General features: G+C 40.1%; 1 protein-coding gene across 1 annotated transcript in view; it reads left to right on the top strand.

Annotated features, from left to right (window-relative positions):
• Nucleotides 1–13,839, top strand: part of Ddx1 (DEAD-box helicase 1) — a 30,039-nt gene extending 16,200 nt beyond the window's left edge. The window contains exons 14-26 of the mRNA XM_031356030.1: nt 405–465; nt 3,381–3,479; nt 4,556–4,645; nt 5,416–5,604; nt 5,705–5,756; nt 7,514–7,660; nt 9,464–9,555; nt 10,976–11,048; nt 11,125–11,197; nt 11,275–11,317; nt 12,298–12,393; nt 12,678–12,798; nt 13,523–13,839. Coding sequence (XP_031211890.1) covers nt 405–465; nt 3,381–3,479; nt 4,556–4,645; nt 5,416–5,604; nt 5,705–5,756; nt 7,514–7,660; nt 9,464–9,555; nt 10,976–11,048; nt 11,125–11,197; nt 11,275–11,317; nt 12,298–12,393; nt 12,678–12,798; nt 13,523–13,653 — 1,267 coding nt within the window. The 3' untranslated portion in view covers nt 13,654–13,839. The remainder of the gene's footprint in view (nt 1–404; nt 466–3,380; nt 3,480–4,555; nt 4,646–5,415; nt 5,605–5,704; nt 5,757–7,513; nt 7,661–9,463; nt 9,556–10,975; nt 11,049–11,124; nt 11,198–11,274; nt 11,318–12,297; nt 12,394–12,677; nt 12,799–13,522) is intronic.
• Nucleotides 13,840–22,445: the final 8,606 nt, after the last annotated feature.

Genomic DNA, 22,445 nt, shown 5'->3' with positions numbered 1-22,445 from the left:
ACAAGATCACTTTTTTCTCTTTAATGATCTGTAAATAACACTGAATAAAATTTTATCTTCATTTTCTGGTTATCCCTCCTGAAGACAAACTTTTGATCCTCATTTCCACCCATTCATCTAGAAATATTCTTTATACTCAAAACCAATGTATTTTAAAAGGTAGAATGTGGCTTTTAACTATGGCAGAGTGGGCTGAGTAGATGAGGACTCATGTCTGAGTAGATGAGAACTCGCACTCGCCTCAGTGTCATTTCTGGCTGTGAGGTGAAGTGCTTTGCTTCCCACCTTCTGTGCACTCACTGTACTGTGGCTCTTAGTGACTTACTCCATGAAAGTGATGCCATACATCAAACTGTAGAACAGACTTTAATCTTTCTCTCTCATCATCCCACCGTTTATTTCAGGGAGCTTCTCATAATTGGTGGTGTTGCAGCTCGAGATCAGCTCTCTGTTCTGGATAATGGGGTAAGTTGTATTTTTAATTTGGGAATAAGTTCTGTTTTGCTAATAAAAGTCAAAGGGGGATAAAATTTAGCACCAGACCAGAAGAGTACATTTGCTGGAAAATGCTATGTGGCCAGGCCTCTCTAACCAGGGTCAGAGAACAGTGGTTCTTTTTAAATTCTTCATCTGAAATTCTGAGTTGTTTGTTTACCCTTTGGCTTCTTGAGAATTTTCTTCTAGCCTTTCTGATTAAAAGTCACTGTATGTATGTATATTTTTCTGCATGCATGCCTGTATTTTTGATTAAAAAACAAGCCAATGTTGAGGGTAAGTATGGACTAAAGTAGATTTTGGAGAAAGTAGAAGGCTCTGCAGTACCTGGAAATGATGAGTTAATGTTGAGACAGTCTCTGAGGTCAGACACATGTGTAGGACCAAACTAGGACAGTCTGGGCCCCGCTATTTGGGACTTCATAAAGTTCTTTATTTAATATGTATGAAATGAACTTCTTACAAATCCCTCTTATTTCCTTTCCGTAATACTTAATTGTGAAATCTAGACCATTTTATACTAAGTCAAGTTTCCTCTATTTCCATCTGTACCAAACAGACGGAGACAGTCTTTGGTCTTCCATGCATGTGTGCACACATGTAGAACACATGTACACGTGCACGCACACACAAACACAGACACACACACACAAACACGAAGTTCACTGAGGCCAATGGCAAAGGAAAGGCAGTATTATCTCATTGTTTTCTTGGCAATATTCTGTTCTGTTCTTAAAGGAGCGCCTGTGCTTTCTTTGTGTCTTTCAACCCTGAATTCTCTACTGCCATCTCTGCATCCCTCAGGTCAGCCATCGTGCTATTTATGCTAGAGTCCAAGTTAGCTTTGGAGGTGGAAAGTAGAGTTATTTTAGCTTGTTACTTCCAAGTGTGCTGCATTGTGGACCATGTGCTGCTATACACTGCATATAAATACTTCACAAACTTGTCTAGCAGCTTCTTTTCAAGCCTCTGATAGCCTAGATCTGTTTTTATGCCCCTTTGCCTCCTGCTACTCATGAGGGAAGAAACTTAGTTAGAATTGTAAACCAAAGAAATGTTACACACAGATCAGAGTGGAATTTTGTCCCTGTGATTAGCATATATAGTAGAGTCCTACTTCATTGAACAGGTTTTCCTTTCACATTTCATAGGTATTCTATAGCTTGAAGTTTGTAGTTATCAACCTCCCTTCCTGAGTTTAAACATAAGAAGGGGTCTGTGGGCTTTCTTGCTTGGGTTCTTTGTGCTCGTCCTTGCAGGTGCTATACTGATGCAGTCCATGCATACATTTTCTTAGTCACAGGAGCCCTGCAGTGTATTAAAACATGATACTGATCCTTGTTTTTACATATTAGGAACTGGGCATATATCAGATATTTCATAACTGGCCAAAGGATGAAAAGGTTACCTGTAGAACTTGACTGTAAATCCTGAAAGTTGTTCCTAATCAACTTGCCCTGTAGACTTGGCTATGAGATGTGAGGGAGAAGGCAAAGCGTATGAATTGTATACTTGAAATTTTTTATGATACAAAGTTAAATTTTCTATCACTTCAATTTGACCCTTAAATGTTTTTTTAAAGATTTATTTATTTTATGTGTATGAGTACACTGTAGTGTCTTGTCTTTAGACACACCAGAAGAGGGAGTCAGATCACATTGCAGATGGTTGTGAGCCACCATGTGGTTGCTGGGATTTGAACTTAGGACTTTTGGAAGAGTAGTTGGTGCTCTTAACCACTGAACCATCTCTCCAGCCCCAAATGTTTTGTTTTTTTAGATTTATTTTATTTGTATAAAGTGTTTTACTTGCATGTATGTATGTGTACCATGTACATGACAAGTATATGTCGAAGTCAGAAGAGGGCATTTTGTCCTCTGGAACTGGAGTTATGGATAGGGGTGGGCTACTGCATGGACACTGGAAACCAAACCCAAGTGCTCTGCAAACGAAACAAGTGCTCTTAACTTGAGCCAACTTTCTAGCCCCATAAACCTCTTCTTATGTGTAGACTCAGAGGTTGAATCTCAGTGTGGGTACTTACTAGTGCTATATCTAAATGCTATGATTTTAGTGTAAGTCTACACTTTAATCCGCTGATTTAAAAATAGGAGTAATAATAGTTGTGTTTGCTTTAGTAGTCATAGGAAATGAAACCTTAAAGACATTTAGCATTTTATCTATCCACTATGAGTATCTGACAAACCCTATAATAATTTCCTGGCCAGTCCAAGCAGTTACTATCAAACTATAATCAAATACAGTGAGCACTCAGCATACCAGGTATCCAGGGTTCTGTGTGTCTTCTCTGAATTATCAAAACTATCTTGTAAAATAAAGCTATTCCTCTGTTCAGAATAAAAAAATTGATGTGCTAGATGATATCCCACAGTGGGATAACATTGGAGCTTTTGTTTAATTCTAAAATTCATGTAAACTCACTGTTATTTTTTCTTATAAAATACAGATTTTATATATTAGATTATGTTTAAAGTTAGATATCCCAGATCAATTGCCAAAGTTAGCATGTGATATACAGCATTATGTATCCATAATGACTTTCTTCTTTTTGTTTGTTTGTTTGTTTTTTTGTTTGTTTGTTTTCAAGACAGGGTTTCTCTGTGTAGCCCTGGCTGTCCTGGAACTCACTCTGTAGACCAGACTGGCCTGGAACTTAGAAATCACCTGCCTCTGCCTCCCAAGTGCTGGGATTAAAGGCATGCACCACCACTGCCTGGCCCATAATGACTTTCAATACCTTTTGCATTGTTGGGCACTATTTCAGTGTTCACATGTTTGTTTGAAGTAGAAAATGGCATTTTGCTGCTTTAAAGTAATTATATTAATTTTTTAATTTGCCTTGGGTGTTGCTTTTGGCTTTTCAGGTTGACATTGTCGTCGGTACTCCAGGAAGATTAGATGATTTGGTGTCAACTGGAAAGCTCAACTTGTCTCAAGTTAGATTCCTGGTCCTGGATGAAGCAGTAGGTTGAAATACATTTATATTTTCTTTAGAGAGGATACTTAAGATAAGATTTATAAAGTGAAAAAAAATACAACTCAGCCTTAATCCCACTACCTAAAAATCACAGTTAAGCACATTTTCATTTACTATATTGATACACATATAGTTGACTTTTTATCTGCATATTAAGTCAATCTTGAATAAAAATTTGAAAAAAATTTCATTTATATTGAACATTTGTAGTTTTATTATTTGTCCTAAATAATATAGTGTGACAGCTATTTACATAGCATTTCCATTGTACAAAGGTATAAGCAGTCTACTTGTGATTTGTAGATGGAGTGAATGTATAGCTTTGCACTAAGAGCTTGAGCACCTAAATTTAGGGACTGAGTAGGGGTCCTGACACTGGATTGTTTTAGGGAGCTGAAGTCAGACTTTGAGGAATGTAGGCAAACCTTTATTAAAAATAATTATATCTTAAATATTTCATTTGATTATTTGTGGTTATTCTTTGAAGGCTGTTTAATGATCTGTTACATGGACACGGATTTGTAATAGTTTTCTTTAATTACTCTCCAACTAATGACATAGGTAGTTAGCTTTTTTATTCCAAATAACTCTGCATACATTATTTTTTATACAACAGATTATTTTTTTATGCTAGAGATGCACACTGTAGGCCATCTGGAGGGGCATAAATGTGTCTGAGGCTTCTGAGATACTCTTTCAAATTATTCTACAGATGGTTGTGTTAATTTCCTAGCACAGGAACTTTTTCAATTTTCAAATTAAAATCATTATCTTAAGGACATGTGTTATAAACTGTTCTGTTCATGCTAGAATACTGGAGTGTGGTTTGGGTTTATTATACTTTTTCATATTTTAGTCACAAGGAACTTTTAGTCATATTTTTCATATTTTAGTCACAAAGGAACCTAAGGTTGAATTTATAATTTGCCTTTAATTATCCAGCAGATTATAATTATTTTGTAAATATAGAGATATATATGTATATATGTTAATTCTTTTACCTTGTATTTTAAATTTGAAAATTAAAAGATGTTAATACTGATGAAAACCTCTTTTCTGCAGGATGGCCTTCTCTCTCAAGGTTATTCTGACTTTATTAACAGGATGCACAGCCAGATTCCTCAGATTACTTCTGATGGGAAAAGACTTCAGGTATCAAATGACTAGTCAGCTCAAAAATGTATGGCGACAACTGTTACTCAGTGTTAGAGGATCAAAGACTTCTGCCTTAAGGTGTTATGATTAAATTCATTGTGTATATTATCTTTGTTATCATCTAGTTACTCAAACACACACACAGCTGGCAGTCTTAAAAGCTGTTTTTAGAGCTGGTTGTGGTGGCACACAGCACACCATTAATCCCAGCACTTTGTGAGCTTGATGCCATCCTGGCCTACAAAGTGAGTTCAGGGTAGCCATGGCTCTGTTACACAGAGAAACCCTGTTTTGGAGGAAAGGGAGAATTGAGGGGAGCTCCTTTTAGAAATAAGGATAATTTCTTAGTTGTTACAGATAACCCTAAGATATTCTCAGCGGCTCTTTCTGCAGAGCCCTGGGTGCTTAAGAGTCTAGGTATTAACGCTGCTTCTTGTGCAAAGGGGAAGTAGCATCGGCTATTGATGGTTAGTTACTTTCATAGTAGTTATTTCTGAAAACATTGCCCGTGTCTCATCCTTCCATAGGAAGCATTTGAGAGGGAGAGATGGCATGGTTTCTGTGAGGACTAACAGCCTGCCACTGTCACACTGTTGGTTACTACATGGAGGCAGGGATTAGATATGTTTTAGGTTACCTGATTACTATTCTGTGCTTTCATCCATTGTTAGTGTGATTCTCAAAACAAAACAAATATTTTTTAAAACCTAGTATGATAGAATGCTGACTGTTATAAAGTCGGTCTGAATGTGTGTTCCTGTGTCCAGGTGATTGTTTGCTCTGCTACTCTGCACTCCTTTGATGTAAAGAAACTGTCTGAGAAGATAATGCATTTCCCCACGTGGGTCGATTTGAAAGGAGAAGATTCTGTTCCAGATACTGTGCATCATGTCGTTGTCCCTGTGAACCCCAAAACTGACAAGCTCTGGGAAAGGCTGGGGAAGAACCACATTCGAGTAAGTGCTGCGAGGTGTGAACACTGTGTGGTGAGCTGGTGTCCTGAGGCTGAGTCATTCCTTAGCATCCTCATCCCTTCTTTATCTCTACCTTCAACAGACTGATGATGTTCATGCAAAGGATAACACAAGACCTGGTGCTAACAGTCCAGGTAAGATGAAAGACTGAGTAGAATGTGTTATATATAGATCTTGGAAATGATTGTTTTGTTTCTGTGCCAAGTGTTCTCATAAAAGATGTGAGATATGACCTACAAAGTTAGAATGGGAAAAGTAGAAGTAGTAAGAATAATCACAAAATAGGGCAAGCTCATACTACTTAGCTTAGAGGAGCAGTGTCAGTCACTGAACTTAGATGTTAGTTGTGTGGCCTCAGAATCATAACTCTTCTGGATTATTGATTGTAGGTCATAGGAAACCAGCAAATTTGTTGAGTCAAATTTATATTGACCCTGAAATTCCAGAAAAATAAAGATGAATGATGCTGGGGGTTGAGTGCCTTTATTATGTTTTTCTTTTTTGGTTTTTTTGTTTTTGTTTTTATTTTTTTTTTTGTTTTTTCGAGACAGGGTTTCTCTGTATAGACCTGGCTGTCCTGGAACTCACTCTGTACACCAGGATGGCCTTGAACTCAGAAATCTGCCTGCCTCTGCCTCCCAAGTGCCTGTGGGTGCCTTTATTAAATGGTAAAAGACAAATAGTGTGGACGTCTTAATTATTTTTATAATTGTTTTGACTCAAGTGTATGATTCAGGGCATTAAATATATTATTCAACATTAGTACTGTCTGTAGCACTTTTTGTTCTCAAACAAATGTATGCTCATTGATCAGTTTTGAAAAAGCCAACCATTAGTCTCAGTGCAGTGAAGATAGTCTAGCAGACAATTTCCTTCTTGTCCATAACATTTCAAAATTGTAGGATACAAGGTGCTAAAACCTCAGTGAGTGGATCTTAAACTGATTCAGCTGCATGCCTGACGTCCATGTCTTGAGTGGGTCCTTAGAAGAGGGCAGAGTGCTTTTACTTTCTGGTCGAATTCAGTGAGCAGTTTGACATAGGTCTCAAAGGTGGATTGACTGAAATTTTGTTTCAAGTTCCTTAGAAATCAGTTTTATGTGTGACACCAGATCCACACAATCCATACTCACTTTCCCTGTTGAAGGAGAAAAACTGCTAGTTAGGCACAAACTGTTAACCCATGGTTAGGGAGTGCATTTGTATAAAATAGCAGCTTTTACTGTGATGATAGCTTTGTAAAGCTTTTGCTTACTCTGCTACAGTTGGAGACAACCAGAGAACCTTTAGAAATAGTTTAGTTTAAAAGCATGTATCAATCAGCAGAGGAGAAACAAGAATAACACTACTCCCCAGGAAAGAGATTCGGGGAACATGACTGAAAAGCTGCTAACCAGGTTTTCACTCTGTGGAGTGGTGTTAGATAGGTTAGATTTTTTAATTTCCTTAAGAAGGGTTAAGATGATCCAATAATTAGATCATAAGCATAAATGGAAGTTAATGCAGGACAGACAAATTATAACTAGTACTTGAGAGGAAAGTACCAAGTTTTGGTGTACGTGGCTCTTGGTTGTATGTCTACGTGTTTGTGTGTGCCTGTGTGCTGCATGCTTGTATATTGTGTATATGTGTGTGTGTGTGTGTGTTTATATGTGTGTGTATGTGTGTGTGCGTTTATGAGAGAGACCGAGACCCAAAAATAGCGTATAAGACATTGACAGAACCAAAATAAGTGAAGCAATGAATTCTTAAGTATCTCACTCTCATACTGTGCCTTGTGGATAGTATTGCAGGGATTTTTAGAGTTAAGCAATATTTCTGATTGATAATGTGGTCTTATGACAGCTTCAAATTGACATTCTGTTGCTTTTTCTGTTGCTATGGTAATCAAGAGATGTGGTCTGAAGCTATTAAAATACTGAAGGGGGAGTATGCTGTCCGAGCAATCAAGGAACACAAGATGGATCAAGCAATTATCTTCTGTAGAACTAAAATTGACTGTGATAACTTGGAGCAATACTTTATGCAGCAAGGAGGAGGTAAATTTGTCCTCACTTATTTCTTCATTTTGTAGATTATTACCCCCACGTTGATAAAAGCTAGAATGTGTGCACAGAGTTTAAAGCAGTGATGGCACCTTGTAACCTATCTGTCTATCCATATTTTCCTATGGATAGGCCCTGGAATAAACGTGAGAACTTGCACATTGCTACAGTCATCATTAGCATGAACCTGAATCACAGGATTCTAATGCCATAGATCTAGATTACTGATTAATACTAAAATCTAAAGTGTAATGACTAAAATACTAGAATGTGTATTTTCTAAACTGGTAAATAGGAAAAAGGGAATAAGGGAAAAACCCTAAATAAAGGAAGGAAGGAAGGAATGAAGAAACCAGGCATTGTGGTACACATCTGTAGTCTCAGCACTGGGGAGGCAGAGGTTGGAGGATGGTGAGTCACTAAGTCACATGCCAAGTTTAGGTCAGCCTGAGCTGCACAGTGAGATGCGATCTCAAAACTTAAGTGCTGGGAATATAGCTCAGTGGTGGAACTTAACCTGGTATGAGTAAGACGTCTTCCATTTCTAGTCTTGGGGGGAAAAATAGATATTAGGAATCACAGAATAACCACCCGAGTATATTTAAGTGTGAGTGACGTCTGCTAAGGTCACATAGAGTATTAATCTAGATGTGTGTTAGGTATATGCTGTTAAAAACAACATACCAAAAACCCAAGGAAGATCTTCAAAACCATTTACTGGTTCGCGAGATACATATTCTATTATGCTAGTGTTGATACTTCAAATTTTAATATTAAGATTAGCACACATATAAACACATATGGTGAAGTACTAATCTAAAGATCTAATAAGGGATGAAGTAGACAATAACAAAAATATTAGGAGAAATAAAGGGGCACTACTGTGGTGAAAATAGAATGACCCAAACTTTGCAAATAAATAAAACATTCCACACTAAAATTAACTTGACCCAAGGTTTATACAAGCCAATGCATTTCTATACAGGTAGACCAGACATTAGAGTGGAAGTGGTATATTTCACATTAGATGTTTTTTATGTTTAGATGACTTTATGTTTCTTATGAAATACAGAAATATTCTTAGTTGGTATAGAAGTGCTTACTTTATATTCAAAAATGGAACACCAAGTTTGGCAAGGCTGCGGAACATACCTAAGTACTCTGATTTTTTGTTGAGAATATTAAGCAGTAAAGTCATCTCTGTTGAAGGGCTACACATTCTTTTATAAAGTTGGACAGTATGCTGGGCGTGGTGGGGCGTGCCTCTAAACCCAGCTCCTTGGAAAGTTAATACAGAAGTTTGATAGAATTTAGAATTCTCTTAAAAGCAAATCACTGTTAATGTTTTCTGGAGTTTGTGTGTGTTAGGGGAGGTGTGTGTCTCTGTGTGAGGATTTGAACACATGCCTGTGGAGGTCAGAGCTGTCTTCCTTATTACTTTCCACTTTACTTTTTGAAACACTCTAACAGAACCTGGAGCTGATAGATTCACCTAGGCTTGCTGGCCACCTGTCAACCCCAACATTGACAGAGCCAAATGCTGGGGTTAAAGATGCCAACACTGTGCCCAGCTTTTACGTGGGTGCTGAGAATCTGAGCTCATATCTCCGTGCTTACACTACCTGAGCCATCTCCTCAGCCTTTCATGGAATTTATTTTAATGGCATTTTGCCTGTTTCAGAAAGTTTATTACCTTCATTTGTGCCAAATTGGAGTATAGATTTTTATAGACATGTGTTTTTATAGTCTTTGGCATAGTGCATTTCAAGGTCAGATGTTAAATATGCTTTTTCCTAGGACCTGATAAGAAAGGACACCAATTCTCATGTGTGTGTCTTCATGGTGACAGAAAGCCTCATGAGAGAAAGCAAAACTTGGAACGATTTAAGGTACAATGTGCCTAGTTACCTCCATTTCCTTATTATTTAAAAGAGCTGACTATAGAGTTCCTTATGCCACTTAATATCATTAAAACAGTTCTTTTCCTAGAGACTTAAAGCATTTCACCCTTATCTGTACATTGTGGCAGGAATTAGTCATCTTTGACAGTCAGATAACGAATTTCATGTACCCTGTCAGGTAGTCCACGTCCACTGCTCCCTTGTAGTATGCTCAATAAAGTATTCTTTGACATAGGTATGTACATTCATACATACATAATTTTGTCAGGTAGACACTTTCTAGAAGTATTGGATTAGGTAAACCATGTCTGTGAACCTTTCTGAAAAGTACACAAATACTTGTAGAGAATTTACTTTGTTAGGAAATGAAGATGATCATTACAATTTGGTAGTGTGGAAGCAAATATGCCTGGCTTTATGATTGTTTGGAGTGCACCCTTCTAGGTGCTTGCATTCCGAAGACCTTCTGAGCCCTTGGTGTGTGTAGTAGTCCTCAGCCATTTAGAACTAGCATCAGTAGTTTCTACCCACCAACATTTCAGAGTGTTTACTGCCATGTATAAGATAGGTATTTTGTTTTGTTTTGTTTTTTTCCCAGCATTTGGAAAAAAGTGGGACATGTCAGGCTTATATTAGTGTATGCTTCCATGCTGTGTATCAGTGATGTTCTTGGCTTCATTTCACCAACTTCACTGCCATTTGTCCTGGGTGTTACACTAGACCTAGAGTCAGTATGCATCTGTCACCTCCAAATCTTAACGTTCTTCTCCACAAAGGCATCCAAAGGGCTAATTTTTATTTCCTTTGTAAGCTCTAGGGGCTTATTTCCTACTGCTGCCTCCTCCTCCTCCTCCTCCTCCTCCTCCTCCTCCTCCATTTTCTTCTTCATGCTTATGGGTGTGTTGCCTGTACTATGTGTTTTTAGTGCCCACAAAGGTTAGAGTAGGGTGTTGAATCCTCTGGAACTGGTGGCATTGCAGATTGTTAGTACTATATAGGTGTTCAGAATGGAACCCAGATCCTCTGGAAGAACAGTCAGTGCTCTTAAGCTCTCCTATGGGAAATGAACCATCTCCCCATTCTCTAGGTTTATTTTAGTAGAAGAATAAAGACAACACCTATGTTTCTGTGTTCTGTTGTATTATATATTTTTGGTGTTCTAAAGATATTTCTAAACACTAAAGATAAAGCCTGAGTTTAGCAGTGCCTTAAAACACTGGCATAAGAAAAATAGTACAACCATGAATAGCATGTCTCAGCAGATCATAGAGTAAAGCTGCAGGATTTGGTCCAGTAGATTATTATGTCCATACAGGTAATCTGAACATACCATTTAACTTTCTTAGTGGAGTGTTTGTTTTTATGTTTTATGCATTTACTGACAGACACCTTGTCTTGGTTCTCTTAGAAAGGAGACGTAAGATTCTTGATTTGCACAGATGTAGCTGCTAGAGGAATTGATATCCATGGTGTTCCTTATGGTAAGAAGAAACTTTCTACTTAACACACTGACCTTACAAACAAATTTCAGCCATTAACCATTGTCTTCATTTGCAGTCATAAACGTCACCCTGCCTGATGAAAAACAGAATTATGTGCACCGGATTGGCAGAGTAGGACGAGCTGAAAGGTACTGCTCAAGTTTTTCCCCCTTTGAGCTCCTATGTTTCAGAAATAAGGTCTAATGCAAGCTTTGAAATCTTTCAGGATGGGCCTGGCTATTTCCCTGGTGGCAACAGAGAAAGAAAAGGTAATCTTTGTGGTCTCTGTTAGAGTCATTGTGAGTTACATTTTGATATGGGAAGTAAAAGCAGTTTGCTTTCCCCATTGAAGCTGCAATCAGTCACAAGTGGAAGTGAGCATTTTATAGGATTTCTTCTTTCTGTATGGATTGAATAGTCAAATAATAGCATGTGGTTTACAAAGAAAGGAACAAAATATGATATTCCTAATATCTCTAATATAGTTTTTTCAGGGAAAACTATTTAAATACTGTAGTATGATGCCATAGGACACTTAGAGGGTGATACAGTTTTTTTTTTAATATATAATTATGGTTTATAGAAAAACTTTTATAAGGTCTCATGCATTTTTTTTCTCAAATTTATATGCATACTTTCCCTATGTGCCTTATTTTTCTTTGGATATAAACAGACTTTTTGTTTTGTTTTGGTTTTTGTTTTTTCGAGGCAGGGTTTCTCTGTGTGGCCCTGGCTGTCCTGGAACTCACTCTGTAGACCAGGCTGGCTTCTGCCTCCCAAGTGTTGGGATTAAAAGCATGCGCCACCATTACCCAGCATAAACAGACTTTTTAAAATATTAATTTTGATACAACATTCTCCAAAATTTATTCCCTCTCCATGCTCACCCTTTTGTAATCCAGACTGGCCTCAAACTCGCCCCCCACTTGCCTTAGCCTGAGTGCAGGGCTTACAGGCAGGTAGCACCACAGCTGACTGCATGCACTTCTTTGAACAGCAGGCTATGGTATCAGTTTATGGGTTTGTTTGGTTTGAGAATTTCTTTAACTCACATCCTTTTGTATTATTTCTAGAATAACCCAGATCTATTCAATGAGCCATCAAGTAATAGTCATTTGATAAAATGCATAATCTTTTTTTCTAGTGTTTTAAGGAAATAAAATGTTAAAAAGAAAACAAACAAAAATGTAGAGCACAGTATTTAATTTCCATCTCTATACATGGTCATGTTTCTTTTCTCTTAATGTAGGTTTGGTATCATGTATGTAGCAACCGTGGGAAGGGATGCTATAACACTAGACTCAAGGAAGATGGTGGCTGTACTATCTGGTACAATGAAATGCAGGTAAGACTTTGCCAACACCCCCAGAGACTTTTTTGAAATTGATAAACAAACTGCATTCATCTAGAAAAGTTACATCTCTACTTTCATCTATTTGTCAATGATGAGAGAAAGATAACTGGCTAATAATTTTGTAAGTTGTGACTTGGGAGCCACTTCCAGGGATCTAGCTTCTATTTATATTAAGCATTCAGCTTCCTAGTTTTATTTAATGCTATCACAGTGAAACTCTTATCAAAGTGAAATTTTTTTATCTAAAATATTTTCATTTTCTCACTCTTTCTTAGCTACTTTCCGAGATAGAAGAACACCTGAACTGTACCATTTCCCAGGTTGAGCCAGATATAAAGGTTCCAGTGGATGAGTTTGATGGGAAAGTTACATATGGTCAAAAAAGGGCTGCTGGTGGTAAGCTTTCAGATGTTTCAGTGTGTTCTTCTGGCTCCCTCATTCCCCATACTGTACCCAGTGTTTTCTATCCCAGACTCAAGATTCCCCTGCCTCAGCCTTCTGAGCGCTGGGATTATAGACATCCACCAGCACATGTAGCTAAATTTGCCTCTTTGAATGTCAGTTTATGAAGAGCATGATTTTGTTCCATTATGCTAATAGTATATTATTTGCATGTTAATTATCCTCTACTAATTGCTCTCCAGTGCTTTATTACTATTTGACTTCCAGCGTTTTATTGTGTGATCTGTATGTGAATGAGGGGCAGCAAATTAGCTGATTGTCTTGAAGTATGCTTATCAAGAGTACTTGAACTTTAAAAGAACTATTAGGAAATGAATAGTATAGGTGATTTTGAACAGAGTCAGAATCTTTAGTGTGAGTGGCAACCTTGGTGAGTGTTCTCCTCGCCCAGAATGTTTCCAAATGCTTTTGATTCAGGGTATGCTGAGGGAGTAGCAGATGTGGACAGTGAGGCAACTAGTAATGAAACTTGATTACTAATTTATATTGAAATTCTTGACTTAAAAATTTAAAGCTAAATGTTCTGGAGATAACTTGTCTGGTTGTAAGTTTTTACTGCTAGAAACAGTATTTGAAGTGGTAGAATTGAGCGCAGGGCTTCCTGACAAGTGCTTCCAGCTTGCCACTGACATTGCTCCTGGTTTGTGTGTCTGTGCAGGTGGAAACTATAAAGGCCATGTGGATATCCTGGCACCTACCGTTCAGGAGTTGGCTGCCCTTGAAAAGGAAGCGCAGACATCTTTCCTCCACCTTGGCTACCTTCCCAACCAGCTGTTCAGAACCTTCTGACTTCATGTAGATGGAGTAGGATCGGAGTCATAAAGTCTGTAGTCTTCACTCTAACCCAGTGGTACTGCTTTGAGCAGCGGTATTTATAGTAACCAAGCAATTACTGCTAACTCGCATGTCAGGAAACACGGATCTTAGGAATTCTTCATAAGATGCTGCCTAATGAAAATAAATTTGACAACTATATTTTCATGAAGGCTTGTGTCTTCTTTTAAAGTTATATTTGTTTTTTTCTTTTAAGAACACTGTAGGCTTGTGAAATACAGTCTATGGCTGTATGAATGTGACCCAGGACCCATATGAAACCCAGATCGAATATCCTGTGAGTGAAATTTTCCACAGGAGTGATGCTAGGTTGGAGTGATTTTCAGATATTTGAGGTTGTCTGGTTACACTGTGAAGCTGGAAGAGAGCTGTAAAACGAAAGCCAAGGACCCCAAGGTGGAAGGATTTTTGGCTAATTTGGAAACTAGGAGGGTGCTTGGAAATTCAGTGTGGATTGATGACTAATGCTGGTGACAGTGAAGGAGGCCCTGAGGTTTTTTTGCAAGAACCTTTCTTTGCAGTTGATTCACAAAAGGACAAAATGACTTTGCTGTGTCTGTGTTCTAAAAATCAGTTAATTTCTGTCCTTTGATTAAAATACCTCAAGGAGAAATTTCAAGACCTACAGTTGAATTGCTCTTTTGTGCCTTTGGACTCCTAGATGAGGAAATAGTTTCAGGGGTAGATGTGTTCTCTACCTAGAGATTCCCCAAGAGCAATGAAATTGTCCAGCAAAATCTCAAGGGAAAGTTGGTGTGCAAACAGACACACACTAATGGGAGCACCACCGCTGGTGCGTCCGTTCCAGAGCTCTGTACAAAGTGATTTGACAATGCCGGTCGTTAACTTCTAGACCAGTTTCTTTAAAGATGTCCTAGAACTGCTGTCATATCTCATGGCCATGTGAGGACTGCTCTTTGCAGATAGAAATGAATGCTTGCATACATAGTAGCAAATAAAGCACTGAAGTTCAGTACTGAACTATACTAAGAGCCAGAAAGAATCCACCCTGATGCTCTTGTTACAGGCTTGTTTTGTAAGAGTAGGATCTGGACTCAGTGAGCCACTGGTTAATAGGACTGCAAACAGAACTGGAATTCCTTGGTTTTGTTGTTTGCTCTCTGAACTACCTTTGAACCCAATAGTGACTGGGCAGCTAAGAGCAATGCTGACTTGAGCTGAGGGACGGCTGAGGAGTGGTTCAGGTTGCTGTCTAATTTTGAGCTGTTGCGGGAGAAAGCTTCATGTAAACAGACCCAAGGCGGGGGCTTGGGGGGATGTACATGTATGGAGTGTGCAGTTTGGAGACCTGACCTGACCTGCTGCCTCCCCACTAGTGCTCTCCTACCTAGTGTCCGTGCCAGTGGCAAGCCTGTGAGTCATTCATTAAGCCTGCTTGCCATTGGTGAGCCTGAGAAACACTACTGCATCCTTTTCCCTTTTAGAAATAGGGACTCCTGAGTCTTTCTAGGGTCTCCTTCCCAGCATCTCATTAATGAGGTGTAAGTAAGAAGAGTGGTTCTCACTTCTGTACCTCCTTCTGTCCTTTCCCTCACTTGGCCCGGACCATGGGCACAGTACTAGTGAGCCAGTAGACACCATTAGTTTAGTGTGATACTTGGGAAATGGCAGGAAGACCTGATAAGGGACCTGGCTGACCCTAGGAAATAGCTGTCCACTCTCTGTGAATTGTCTAGTACTGTAACTGGATCTTATCTGAGCTGCTGCATGGTCAGATCTTGGTCACAGAACTTTGGCGTCTGCCTCAGAGTACGAGAGGCCCTGGAAAGGCTAGAACATGGTAAATATTAACTTGTAAATGATAGTGTTTCTGACTCAGCTTCCTTATTGTCCCTTGTTTTTTAAATTCTACAGGAACTTAATTGCTGCTCACAGATCTGGGTCATTCTCTAAACAAATGCTACGGCTCACTTCACTTCAGTGCGCAATGGGTGTGGTGTTAGCCACCGGCTTCAGGCTTTGATTGTGAGGGCCACCCCTGCATAGTGACTGGAGTGGTTTTGTGCTTGGGGAATTGGGGTGTATTTCCACTCCTAATATGTTTGTAACAATCCATTGAGGCACAGTGATGATTTATGTCATAACGCTCCCCTGATGCTGATGAGCACTGAGCAGAACTTAAAAGCATGTGAGCTTCATTCACAGTGGCCTGGATGGGATCCGCATAAACCCATGCCTTAGTATATGGGAGGGCAAGGTCACTAACTTCTCTAAGCTGTGGTTCCTTCATGAAAATAAAAAGAATTTTCATTATTCAGCAGGCGCTCTGCAAAAGTTCAGTAGATGAGAGGCACTCTACCATGTCTCTTGTTATTTACAATACTTCCGTTGTCCTTGTATTACATACAGTGCTGCAGTGTGTACCTTCTTAGAATGTTGTCTTAAACACTGAAGACTATGAACACTGGATGTTTTTCAGGACTGCCAGTGCGAGACTACTTTCTGAAAGGGCTGTTCTGATGCACACATTAACAACCCAGCGAGTCCTGTGATATACATGCTATGAACTAAAATAGAACTTGTTGGACCTAAACCTTGCTGTGTGTTTATAGAGTGAAGATCGGTGCTAGTGAGAAGCAGACAGGAAGCGCTTCCCACTTGACTCGGTACCCTGCTCCCTCCCTGTGGCTGCCACCACCACCCTTCCTATGCCACCCCAATGCCATATTATGGGTTATAAATATAAACTAAAGTCTAAGCTTGAAGTCAGTCTTTTTTCTTTTTCTTTTCTTTCTTTTTTTTTTTTTTCCTTTTCAAGGTAGAACTATGTGGCAATGACTCAGTCTGCTCTAGATTTAAAAAGAAAGAAAAGAATTGGTTCCTGGCCAGTTGGAAATGGGCAAAACCATTTAGTCACATCCCTTACCTTGTTTTGACTTACAGAGAAGCTATGTACTTCATTGCCATTTGAATGAGATACATGAAATGAAAAAAAAAAGTATATAAATGCACAAGGGAACTCAGGGTAGATTTCTTATCATTTGACTAGATAATGGCACTTTCCAAAGTACTAGTAGCAGTCCCGAAGCGACCTGATTTTGTGGGAGTGGAGGAGGGAATATTTGCACAAAAATGTAATGGTACAGGAAGGAAAGGGAGGGATTCTATTTTGCTATTGTGGAGGACACCTTTCAAGAGAGGAAAGGAACTAAAGGGGGTTCCTGCAGGGCGTAGGGGGAAGGGATGGGATTTATAGGGTTCTTCTCCAGGTGGGGGGAGATAGGGCACTATAGGGGTTGGTGGTCCCTTTAGGGGAGGAAAAGATGGAGTATTTTGCTGTCAATTTCTGTCCAGTTGTTTTAGATTCATTTAAAATCCTTTAAGGCTTTAGTTACTTTGTTTCTGATATCCCACTTCTGGTTAAACTATTGAGAGAAGTCTGGAAGATTTTAGAATCTAAGAGGCCTGCATCGGAACCCAATAACAGTTGCAGACTTCTCTTTAGCCTACGTACATCAGAGTTTGTTAGTTCAAGGGCAGGACCCAGAATATCTGCATTTTAGCCAACTGAGATTGCCAAGGGACCATTCAAGGAACACGGAAGTAGCTCTCGGAGCTTTCGTTCTCATGACAAAATTTTTACCCTAAAATGACTCAAAGGACATGACAACCAGAGTCCTTAAATGAAAGGCAGGGTTTGTACCTTGCCTTTGGGAACTGTGCTTTGACTGCTCAGGATGGGGTAGGCCTTGGGTGTCCCAGGTGATGCTAGCAAGCTGCTTTAAGTGGGCCTGCTTCATCCGCAGGCATGCATGCGTGTATGTGTGCATGTGCATGTGCAGTCAGGGTTCTGTAAAGACCTGAGTAGAAAACTGGTTAGAAGAGGAGAAAGACTACCACTTGTCCATCATGAGTTTGACTTTTCCCTTCCCACATACTGTGACTCCCTGGATGCTCTCAGATGTTAGCTACCTAAAGTATGACTCGATATCAAAGGGGAAATTCTCTGTTTAGAGAATTGGTACTGGTTAGAGAAGTGGTACTGGAATGGTAGGAACTGGTAGGAATAATTCCCTGTACTGTGAGGGAATTATTGCAAAGGGGGGCTAGCAAGAAAGCTCTGTAAAAGCCTTTCAAAGTTCATGAAATGGCATGCTTAGCCGCAGTCATACTTACAAGAGCTTGCTAAAGAACTCTTAGACGTGCTTGAGTGAGAACCGGCTTACAGTCTCAGACTACAGTTTGAGATATTTTGTTTGGCACTTAAAAGCCAGGCAATTTGGAGAAATTGGATCACATCCGTATCATTACATACTGTTTACTTAAAATATTGGTATTAGTGCTGTAGGCTATAATAACAAATCTTGTAATGTGTGTCCATCCATAAATTGTTACTCGTTTTCCCACTGCTATTGGCTCACAACCCAGCACCAAGAAAACAGTGCAGAATAAAACTGATGTGATAATGGAGGCGACCAGAGTCAGGGTGTGTGGGTTTGTGGTTCATTTCCCAGTCGAGTACACTAGGTGGCGCTACTGTCACGCTGTGAATACCCACAAAGGTCTGAACACATGTGCTGGTGTATTTTTACCACTTGGGGTCACTTAAGGATTACCTGACTTGCCTCTTTCCCATCTAAGCAAATTCACAGATTCCAAGGAATTATTTCCCCATTACATTTGTCAGAGGCTGTGGTCTTTTTTTTTTTTTTTTTTTTAACCTAGATCTTGAAGGCCAAGAAGTGTGAATTGGGATTTTTTTTTCCCTCAACGAATTGGCCCCACATGGTTAGTGCCTGGGTGGTTCCTCCTGTCACAGTATGGTGGACCACCACCCCCAGCCTTCTCTTGGGCCCACCATTGGAGACTTCTCTGTATAAAGAATTTCCATACATGTCAGGATCATGCTTATGCTAATTGCTGTGCTCATTAACATCTCCAGAACTTGGAGTGCAGTCATTTCCTTTGATTCTGCCTGTCTCCGAAAGGCCAGCTCTGAATGAAGGGAGGTGGGTATCACGTTAACTAATTGCTGACACCCACCGGCCTTCCTGCCTCCTATGCAGCTGATCCTAGGAATTACACCACTGCCCCTTGAGAGCATGCTAGAAATTTGTGGAATGGCCCTAGTGGACTTGCCTGCCTGTGGGTGGGTATGGGTGAGGACAAGGGCAGGATATGTGGGCTTGCACAGCATAGACAATGAGCCTAGTCACTTCATATGGCAGCTCATGAGGACTTATTTGAACACTCAAAATATTGATGGTCTTTCAGAATCTCCCTTCTTAGCAACTGACTTCTATTTTTCTTCCTTCCTTCCTTCCTTCCTATCTTTTTTTTTTTTTTTAACTTTCCTTGATGTGTGTGTATCTTTTATGTGCCTGTTACCCGTGGAGCTCTCAAGATGATACTGTATCTCCTGGAACTGAAGTTATAAATGACTTGAGCCAACATGTGGATGCTGGAACCAAACCCAGGTCCTTTGCAAGAGCAATAGATGCTCTTAAGTGCTGAGCCATCTCACCAGCTACTATACCTTCTGCCATCACTGAATAGCTTCTTAGGTGCTGGAAGCAGGAGAAGTGAGTCACTAACTCAACAGCATCCTCTGCTGGGGCCATTTCAATCTGTGACAGGAATTTGTCTGGTTTCTACCACTGAGTGCAGAGTTAAATGTACATTCAATGTTGTATAGTTTATCCATCTGTGTCAAACCCATCCAAGAAAATGAGATAGGCCTCAATTAAATCTAAGCTAAGATGGGTACTTAAAGTCCTTTATTTCCCAACTTTCTGCCTTAAATTCTCTCAGTTGATACCAGCTCCTTGGTCTTTTCACCCCCACCACTCCCAGCCCCATCCCCGTGTAAAAATAATAGGTAACATGTATTGGTCTATACGGTGAACTTGACATCATTCTAAGTACCCATCCTGGTTCAGTCCTAACAACCCAGGAGCTAGGTCACCTTCACGTTTCCCTTCTAAAGATGAGAAAGTTTAAGCACCAAGAGGGTAGTTATTAGTTTAGAGATGGCATGGCTGGAAAGTGAGAGTGCTAGGACTGCCTTTATTCTTGTGCTGTTGCCTGCTGGGAGATCGTCCCACCTTTCTTGACTGTCAAGATCTTACCCAGGGTCAGGTCCCTGAGTCATCCCTAGCCACCCCCTTGAATGAAAAGTCTCCTCTGGAATGCCACCCAGAAGCCAGCTATTTTGGATTCTGACTCACGTAAGAGCCAGTGCTGTCCTTTTTGCAGGTAAGGAGCTTGAGGCCCAAGGGTCTTGGATGTTGAGTTTATCAAGCCCTGGAAGGTGGGCTTTCCTGCTGTGCCCCTCCAGGAAAACCTCAGCTCATCCCTTTGTCTCCCCTACAGATTCTTAATTAGCTCTAAACTCTAAAACTGTCACACACCTATTCCAGATGGATCGAGGTGCTTCTAGTACAGTGGTTCTCAACCTATGGATCACCAAAGGGGTTATATATCAGATATTTATATTACAATCTATAACAGTAGCAACATTACAGTTTTGAAGTAGCAATGAAACAATTTTATAGTTGGGGGTCACCACAACATGAGGAACTGTATTAAAAGGCTGTTGCATCAGGAAAGCTATGAAGCACTGCTCTAATGAAAAGCTGGGCTACACTGCCTCTTCTCCTCTACAGTGTACAGACGTTCTCACATCATGGCCTTTTCCAACTGACGGAACCATTGGGCTTAGGTGATGGAGCCCTCCAACAGAAAAACACCAAGAGACTTTTCACTCCAAGCAGGAAACAATATCCCATAGTGTAATAACCCCAACAGAATGGGAGAATAGACCACTTTCAGTAGAAAAACACAGCTTTTTTAGCTTTCTCAAGAAAACCTTTGACCAAAATCTGAGCATGATTTTGAGCATATGGGCCCCAAGTTCCAATTTGCTATGGCTGAGATTTCACTGGTACGATGGACCGACACTCGCAAAGAAATATGTGAATTCATCATGGCTATTTTTGCAGCACTGCAGTTGGCGCACTTCCAAGTTGAGAACTTTCTGCTTTAGCAGCTCTCGGTTATTTGAGGCTGGATGACTCACTTAGTGTAACATCCTCTTGTTTTCCTCCCCTGGGCCCCTCCCACCTAGGAGGGCTGGCAGGGGCAGGGAGGGTTATGAAACTCAAGCTGCTGTGGAGGACTGCACTTCTTGTCAGTTTTTGTTAGTGCTTTGTTGGGAACCACTCTTACTGCTTCTCCATCTCCTCCTTACTAGGCAGGTCACCTCTGTCTTTATGTGTGCTCCAAACGTTTTGTTCCTTCCCCTCCCAAGGTGTCCGTGCTTACTGCATTTTACTTACCTGCTGAGACATACTGCCCCTCGCTGCAGAAAGAAGGGCATTTAAAGCAGGCCTACTTTCAGCATCCTCTGGACGCAGGGCAGAGGATAACCTGGCAAAGACTGCTAGTAAGCATTTGTTAAACTGGGAAAAGAAAGGAAGGAGGGAAGAAGAGGCATGTGACACACAGAAGGGTTCTTCTGTGAGGAAGCAGCTAGCAGAGTTAGGATGACAAGTTAGAATATGTTAGGTTGTTATTTTTGTTATTTTTTTTTAAGATGGGAGATATGTACATCTTGGAAATTAGGCTGTAGAGTCATACAGGGCTGAGCCTCGACTATCTCCTTAAGAGGTTTGTGTTTTCTAGACTGAAGCTATATTGATGTAACCCAGAACTAGCCAGCTACACTGGGAGGAAATCTTTCTTCCCACCACTGTGCTGCACTGCCAGTCATCCAGAGCTGTGTCTTGGTTTTCTATTTATCTACCTACCTATCTATCTATCTATCTATCTATCTATCTATCTATCTATCTCTGTCCTGGAACTTGTTCTGTAGACCAGGCTGGTCTTGAACTCACAGATCTATTTGCCACTACCTCCTGAGTGCTGGAATTAAAGGCATGCATGACCACCCAGTGTATTTTCAATTCTTTACTCCTCTGTCAAGCAGGAATAATTATTGTCCTTTAAGGAAACTGGTTTAAAGTAACAAGGTAAGAATCCAAGAATACTGGTTGGATACTTCAATGCCTGGTTTTCAACAAGAACGGGAAAGAGGTAATTATAAGTCACAGAATATAAGCTGAGAACACTCTATCTTTAGAGGCCCCAATGACAGAATACACATCCCTCTAGTACATAGGGAACATTCTCCAGGGTATAGTAGTCCATAGATAGGCCTCTATGTGCTTAAAAGAATTAAACCCAGGTACAACACACTGGGCTGAACTTGGAAGTCAATAACAGAAAGATCAAAACAGTAAACAAGCACAAGGAAGAAACAGAGCCACCATGTCAAAGAAGAAATCCCGAGAGGGGTTAGAAACTGCTCTGAGAAGGGTGAAAGCGGAAATGTGAAAGACGGACAGCTAGGGAAAGAAACTAGAGCAGGGCTTAGAGGGAACTTTATGGCTGTGAATCATTGTATTAAAAAGGGTGAAGAAGGGAGCTAGAGAGAAGGCTCAGGGCTTCAGAGGACAGGACCTGAGCTTGGTTCCCAGAACCCACTCAGAACTCCAGTTCTAGGGATCTGCTTCCCCTTTGGGCTTCAGAGCACACTAGTCACGCACATGGTACACATACATACACGCAGGCACTCATACATATACATAATGTTTTAAAGATAAAAAGAGAATCTCGTGTTAAATTCCCATTTTAAGGAAGGAGGGAGAAGAAGGAGAAAAAAAATAAATCCCAAAGCATGCAGACGGAAGGAAACAATAAAGATTAGAGCAGATGTTAATAAACAA

The sequence above is a fragment of the Mastomys coucha genome, unplaced genomic scaffold (assembly GCF_008632895.1).
Source record: "Mastomys coucha isolate ucsf_1 unplaced genomic scaffold, UCSF_Mcou_1 pScaffold6, whole genome shotgun sequence".
Lineage (NCBI taxonomy): Eukaryota > Metazoa > Chordata > Mammalia > Rodentia > Muridae > Mastomys > Mastomys coucha.
Note: the sequence above shows the minus strand (reverse complement) of the source record. Positions and strands in the feature narration are given on the sequence as shown.